Raw genomic sequence first — 7349 nt, 5'->3', positions numbered from 1 at the left:
TTCGGACGAAGTTCACGCCTTAACACGGCACCAACTGCACGGTTTCCGAACCGGAGCGCCCGGTCCTGTGGCTATGCTGGTTGACAGACCGTTGGCGCAAGGTTGTGCGTAGCGGTTACACCATCTGCCGCGGGAAGGTCCAAAACATCAAACACTCAAACCCGGGACGAGTTTTTTGGAAGACTCAAATAATAACCGTTCGTCTCCGTTCACGTTCGGAAGCACCCACGCCGAATGCCGGCGTTCGCACGATCCAACCCGCGGTCCTTAGATTCGGCACGATAAGGCGGCGAAACTTGTTCGGAGGACTAGTATCCCCTGCCAGGAGTGCACTACTTCCCGGTCAACGGGATCACCTCGGCTCACGGACGAGCCGGCCCCGTTTTGGGGGCCAATGTTATCCTTGTTTTTTGGCACCAAACTGTTCACGTCACACTGCCCTAGTCACCCTAGGCACACAGAAGCACTTACACTGACGAGGGACGAGCAGCACGACGGGGTTAATTTCGCCCGCCAAACACACACCCTGAGACACGAGGTGCCCTGAGCTTCGACTGTTCGGTAGCAAGATTTGAATCGAACTGAAATCCACCGACCCGAACCGGCGCGGTTCAGGCTAGACGAAGTAAAGTAGTAGGTCCGCGGCTCTGGAAGTGCAACGACGATCGCCGATCTTCGTGAGACGTTCGCGCGCGATGGTGGGATCGTATCGCTACCACTCACCTGCCAGGCGCGAGCTTTATTCTCACTCACCCGTGAGAGGCTTTTGAGTGAGCCCGCCACAAAAAGATCACATAAGTGCGTCAGTAATTCCTTCAACTACTAGGAACGATTTGGAGTTTAAGCAAACTGTTTGATTGCTACTGGGAACTGGCAAACCCGCCAATCGCCGTCGCGTGAGATGAAACCGAAAGCTCGCGGAAAGCTTTTGATCTCACCTGAGTGAGTGTCTGTCGGGGGGCCACTCACACACGTGGACCGCGGTGCCGTTGTTGTTTGTTTTGATTTTCGCGCTCGATTCGATGTGCATGACTGGCGACGTAGACGCCACAGACGGCGGACACGCTGCGGTCATGTAAAGCCGCCATTCGGCCACCAAGGCTTCTAATAAAGTATCTGACATTACCGCTAATAGGAGCCGACCGGTGCAGTAGAACGATGATTCGCGATGGCGATGGCACCACGTGGCCGGGGCCACAAGAGAAATATCATTACCGCTTCGGACAGCTCAATCGCTAGACGGAAGAGCCCGTCCAGGGCGAAGGCGAAACAATGACGGACCTTGTGGTGCTAATACACACCCTTCGGCATGTGAATCGTGTTGAAAGAATATATCTACCATTTTATCGAAATCAAATTGTACCTTGCCGTGCAGTTCCTCGACGACTCATTCGATTCGCAACTCATGGCACAATAGTTTGATTTTTATTCGAAAATTTTATTATTGGCGTATGCGATGCCCCGTGCTTTTGGTTCCAAATTTGCAACGTCTACTTAGCATATGAATCAGGAACCACGATAGTAAACAGCTAGCCCAACGCCTGCTGGGATTTTAGAGAACATTTTCATTTGCAACAAACAATAAATAAGCAATAGAGCAATGTCGATTTAATTATTTTTTCACGAATTATAAGAGATTCGTATCAAAGTTTAGACAAATATGGCACTACGGAATGTTAGGCAATCCGGAAGATACGTCCGTTGCACAATATTCGTTACGCATCCTTCGCGACAAGGATTTCGATGTCGACAAGGCTCGAACATCGATTCGGACACTTACGTGATTTTTGGACAGTATTAATTAATTTGATTTGTTTCCAATATGCATGACGTAATGTCTCTCTTTTAAAATATCCTAAAACACGGACACTTTAGTTAAGTAGTGTTTATTTAGCATGCATAGTCCAAGATACAAATTTGGTTGTGTAGATTTGCTGCACAAAACATAAAATGTAGGAGTTCTGTTTCCCGATGTTTCCATCAGACGACCTTCAGCCGATTATTCGAACACAAAAGGTCTACGAGAAAAAAATGGGTTTTCTTTCGAAGCCGTTTGCCCCGTTTGGCGCCAGTCACCCCCGAAAGCAATAGACGGAACGGAACGGGAGCAAACCAAAACCGTTCGGCACCAACCCGTTACGTAAGCTACTCCTGTATACATTTATGATAATTTATTGGCGAACTGTTGTGTTGTTTTGCTAGGCTAAGCTAATAAACTTCGTCGCCGGTCCATCGGTATCCGTAGTCGCCGCCGCGGCCAATTTCCTCAATGGACGCGAAATTTCTCCGCGCGACACACCGCGCCGCCGGCGGACATCCGCCCGCGACGGGGGGTGGTGGTGGGACGATCGATACGATCACCCGTGGCCACCGTGCTCGGCCCGGATCAGGTCGGCCGCCTTCTCCGCGATCATGTAGACGGCCGCCATCGGGTGCGCGGAAACCGGTTCCGGGATGATGCTCGCGTCGACGACGCGCAATCTCTCCACGCCGTACACCTTCAGGTCGGGGGTAACGACCGCGTCGCCGTCCGTCGGTGGCCCCATTTTGCAGCTGGACGTGAAGTGGGTCAGCGAGAAGGAAACGGTCCGCACGGCACACCGCCAGTAGTCGTCCGAGTCCACCCCGTGCTGGGCACAGTTCGGTAGCGGCACCTCCCCCGACCACACGGTCGCCCCGTGCCGGCGCATCTCGTCCGTCTCCAGCACGCGCTGGACCTCGCGGATACCCTCGAGCATCACGTCCACGTCCAGCGGTTCGGCCAGATAGTTCGGATCGACAACGGGCGCCTTGGCCGGGTTGGCGCTACGCAGCCGCACCGTGCCCTTCGACAGCGGATGCAGATTGTGGACAATGATCGTGAAGTGGTTCTGCGTCTCCAGCGGCCGGTACACCGCATCGTAGATGTCGTCCCGCATGCGGACACTCTTCTTCGCCGTGGTACCCTTGTCGACGGCGAACGAGCTGATCAGGTTCATCAGCTCCAGCGTGGGTCCGCGGCGCCCGGCCAGCGTCAGGTTCGGGTAGGTCACGAGCTCGACGGCGGCCGGCACCGTCAGCACGCCCTTGCCCTTCAGATACTCGTAGAAGTTCTCGAACGTCGGAATGTCGCCCGGCGCGAAGTGGCTCGTACTGTTGACCACGACCTGCAGCCCCGAGAACCCGAGGTGATCGTAGAGCGTCTCGCCGACCGGAAGATCCTCCAGCACGGGGATATCGAGCGACTCCAGGTGCTCCCGAGGTCCCACCCCGGACACCATCAGGAGCTGTGGCGTAAGAATGGCTCCCGCCGACAAGATCACCTCCTTGCGGGCGCGCACCTCGAACCGTTCCCCTTTTCTCGTGAACTGCACTCCGTCGGCTACCTTGGTGACCGGGTCGATCAGCACCTTCGTGACGAGCGCGCCCGTGAGGACCTTCAGGTTGGTCCGCTTCTTCTGCACCGGCTGCAGGTACGCCCCGTACGACGTCAGCCGCTGGCCCTTGCTCATGGTGGCCTGCACCGGCGCAATACCGAACTGGGTCTGTCCGTTGTAGTCCACCGGCCGATATCCGGCCTCCTTCGCCGCCTCCAGATAGAGCGCCGAGTGTTCCGACTTGAACGCGGACCGCTCGACACGCAGCGGACCGGCGGTCGAGCGGAACTCCGGACTCATCCCGTCCCCGATCGCTTTCTCCATCCGCTGGAAGTACGGCAGCACCTCGGCGTACGACCAGCCCCCGTTGCCGGCCGCCGACCACCGGTCGTAGTCGTCCCGGTTGCCACGCGAAAAGATCAGCCCGTTGATCAGCGTGCTACCGCCGACACCCTTGCCGATGTCCACCGGACACCGCCCGTCGATCGTACCTGTACGGGCGGGAAGTGGCCAGAAAATGTCAGAATCCTGCACCTGTGCCTGCGCTTCCCCACACATTCACACCACTCACCGAAGCACGCGTGCTGCTGCTTCTCACTCAGAAGCCGCCAATTGTAGACGTCGGACAGGACCGCCAGCTGGAAGCCGATCGGGATGTTGAACAGCTTCGTCCCGTACTGGCCGGCCTCGAGGAGCAGCACCCGCCAACTCGGGTTCTCCGACAGGCGGCTGGCCAGCACCATACCGGCCGTGCCACCGCCTACCACCACGAAGTCGTACTCCTTCGAGTCGAGCACCTCGTTGTCTGGGGAAAAACGGGGGGAAAAGGTAGAACGGGGTAGCCTCAGGAGAGGTCCTGCGATGGGCACCTGATGTACCTTCGGTGGCGTTGCGTCCTTTCGAGCGACTCAGCAGTTTGTTGAACTTGTCCAACCAGGAACCGCCGCCGCCGCCTGCTAGCCCCGCACCACGCTGTCCTTGGGCAGCGCACACCCACAGCGCTACCCACAGCACCACCAACGGCAACCATCGCACGGTCACGGCCATCCTATCGCACCGACCGATCGACACCGACTGACGTGCCGCGGCGCGATCGACGCGCCCAGCGATCGATTCTCGCGCGCGAGAAAGTAAACGGTCCACGGCTTTCTCTCGGCTCAGCGTTCCCGGAAGGATCCCCCGGAGCTGTAGAACAACCCCGGTCCGATGTCGATGCGATGCGTCAATCGCCCGCACGTGGTGTGCGTGCCAACTCTGCTGCGGGCTTCTGTTTATTTTCGGTTTCGGGCCTGTGACCTCCATTTTTGGGGCTTTGTTTTGTCGGCTCCAGCTCCGGCTCCATCTTCGGCGCGAAGACGGCGCGAGTAACTCAACGTCGCCTCCGGCTTCCTATGGCGGCGGTACTTCTGGCACGCCGGGAGCGAAATGGTGCGTGTTGCAATTTTATCTTTATGAAAAACCGTATAAAGAAGTGGCCATCGCAAGTGTCCCACATTTCGTTCGCATGGACAACCACAATAATCTACCTTTTTGTTTCTGTTACTTTCTCCTTCGCTGGACCCTTCGCGGACTCCTCTCGCCGGAGATGACGGCGGGCCAAGTGGCCGCGACATCAGAGTGAGTGAGAGCTTCGCATTTCTCTTTCGCTTTTTAGTTTATTCTCTCCATATCATTCGCGCATTCCCAAGAACCACGGACTCTTGGGCAGGTTTAGCTTTTCTCGTCTAGAATTACTGTAAAAAGCGAAAGAATGAAAAGAAAACAAGTTAAGAAATCCAAAGAGAATCAGAAAGTAAACTCCAATTCTGTGCAATTTTGCTTTAAGACTACTTTTAAGACAACTTCAGTTTCAGTAACTGCCATTCTGAGAAGACCAAAAGATGATTTTCATCTTAAATTCCCTCGTATTTTAATAAGCTACCTTTACCACTTATTTTTGTGTTTTTTTAGCAGCTCTGAATATTACTCTAACTGCAAATCATATATGCATAACTAAACAAATAAGTGACATTACTATCATCGACCAAGATGGAAAATTACAAAAGTAGTAAGTTCTGTAGCAATAGGTCTCCATTTTCTCCGTATCGCGCTATAGATTACCTAGCCTGAAAAGGACCTTCAAGGGGCATAAAACTCCCATCTACTTTTAAAGTAAGATCTGGTGCAACCGAATATTTAAGAAATAAATATTAACAAAAGCCGAAACAATCGAGCTTAATCGATTGAATTGATTTAAAACGATTATTCTATTTATAACATTTGGGCAAGTTTTATTGCAAAGGGACTTGCAAGCGCTTTCAAAACAAGCGTAAATTCTTAGACACGATAAAACCCACTAGCTTCACTTTCGTGATTTTCCCAACATTCCAGCGCTCATTTCGGTCCCTCATCCCTAGAAAGGCTAACGTTAACGGTCATAGTCTGATTGAAACTCAGGCCAATTTGGTGGACCTCGGGCAATGTTGGGCGGCTGCAACCCACGACCTTAACCGACAAAATTGCACCAGAACCTCGTTAGCCCGTCCGCCATCAGCCCGCCGGTGTAGCAGTTCAATCAAACAATTTATTAGATTTTTCCAACCGAAGCAAGAAAACTTCCATTAAACTTTTGCCTCCAATTTTCCAACCCAACCGCCCACGTCAAGAAAATAGTGTTTCGTAAGACTCCAAAAACACGCCGGCACGCCGCAGAAACAATCCGTCCAACGGTACCGGGCACATTTTTGCATAATGTCAAACGCATAATGGATTGACCCGATTTTGGCACCGGCTTATGTTGGGTGGCTGTGTTCTTCCGCTGCTGCCGGGCCGCACTTCGTTAGGGCAACTCCCTTCACTTTTCCACCCACGACCCACGTCGGTCGGTCGGTTTCCCAAAAGCTTGAGCAATATGCCACGGCACTCGCGACCGCGTTGGTTCCGCCAAAACCCACAATCCGTCGCTATCGTCGCCGGGTTTAACAATGGCCAGGTTTGTACCGAGAAGGGAGCCACCTGGCAGGCTTTGCATTGGTGCATTGGATTTTCGGAGGAATTAATTCCAGTTTTAAAGAGGCCCAATGGTTTGGGTCTTGGTTTCTTCGTGCCATATCTGCCCACGGGAATGAAGAAGTGCTAGCGATGGTCAGTCACTCCCCAAGGGCCATCGGATGCGTCAAAAGCTCATCGCAGCCTCATCCACTCATAAACTACTCGGCATGACGATGAACGACTTGACCCGACTTTCCAAGTTGGGTGACTCGGCGTGACTTTTGCCAGCCAGTGAAAGATGGTTCAAGTCCCATCACGAACTGCGTCCCTTCCATCTCATGTGCTACTCACGCGGCACCTGCCCAGACGACGCCAGAGTTTCAGGTAAGCAAAGAACTCATTTTTCATGTCATCGAAGCTTTTGACGAATGTTGAGAAGAAGGATGCGCGACACTTCATCAGCACTTTTTATTTTTCTTTGTCGACACTTTTTTATTTTCAAAAAATGATTTGCGAAGGAGATTTGTCTGTACCAATATATAATTTAACAGTTAAATTGCGCCATTAAACACTCATTTCTGCTCAACTGTTGAAGTATTGTTAAAAATGCCATCTGTGGTACTTACATGCATCATTTTGAAATTATTTTATGTACAAAACGCGTCTTTCTTTGGCCCGGCGGATCCACAAAACCGTTTCATCCCCATTCGCTAGGCTGTAGTTAAAATGGTGTAATCGAGCTCAAAACAATAGGGTCTGCGCTACTGCTGTGCTTATGAAACTGAGCTTAAACGATAAAAAATGACATTTTCGCATTGCCATGCTACTGGTCGGCCGGTCGGCCGTTGCATTATCATTAGGGAACGCCATAAATCTGTTCCAACGACGTGAACTCAATGCACTCGATGAGCTGACGGAGGCGGTTCAAGTAAAAGTTAAATAGAAAATTAAGTACAAAGTAAACGTAATGCTCTTGTGCAACTTATGACACCCATTCTCTCGGAGCTGTTCGTCGGATTCGTG

General features: G+C 52.5%; 1 protein-coding gene across 1 annotated transcript; it reads right to left on the bottom strand.

Annotated features, from left to right (window-relative positions):
- Positions 1–2357: 2357 nt before the first annotated feature.
- LOC128270154 (L-sorbose 1-dehydrogenase-like) lies at positions 2358–4403 on the bottom strand. The gene is made up of 3 exons (XM_053007558.1): positions 4235–4403; positions 3928–4161; positions 2358–3847 (listed from the first exon to the last, which is right to left on the bottom strand). Exons 1-3 carry the CDS (start codon positions 4401–4403, stop codon positions 2358–2360), a joined length of 1893 nt encoding a protein of 630 aa, XP_052863518.1.
- Between the last annotated feature and the right edge of the window lie 2946 nt (positions 4404–7349).

The sequence above is a fragment of the Anopheles cruzii genome, chromosome 3 (assembly GCF_943734635.1).
Source record: "Anopheles cruzii chromosome 3, idAnoCruzAS_RS32_06, whole genome shotgun sequence".
Classification (NCBI taxonomy): domain Eukaryota; kingdom Metazoa; phylum Arthropoda; class Insecta; order Diptera; family Culicidae; genus Anopheles; species Anopheles cruzii.
The sequence above is the reverse complement of the archived record's forward strand: the minus strand, read 5'-3'. Positions and strand labels throughout refer to the sequence as shown.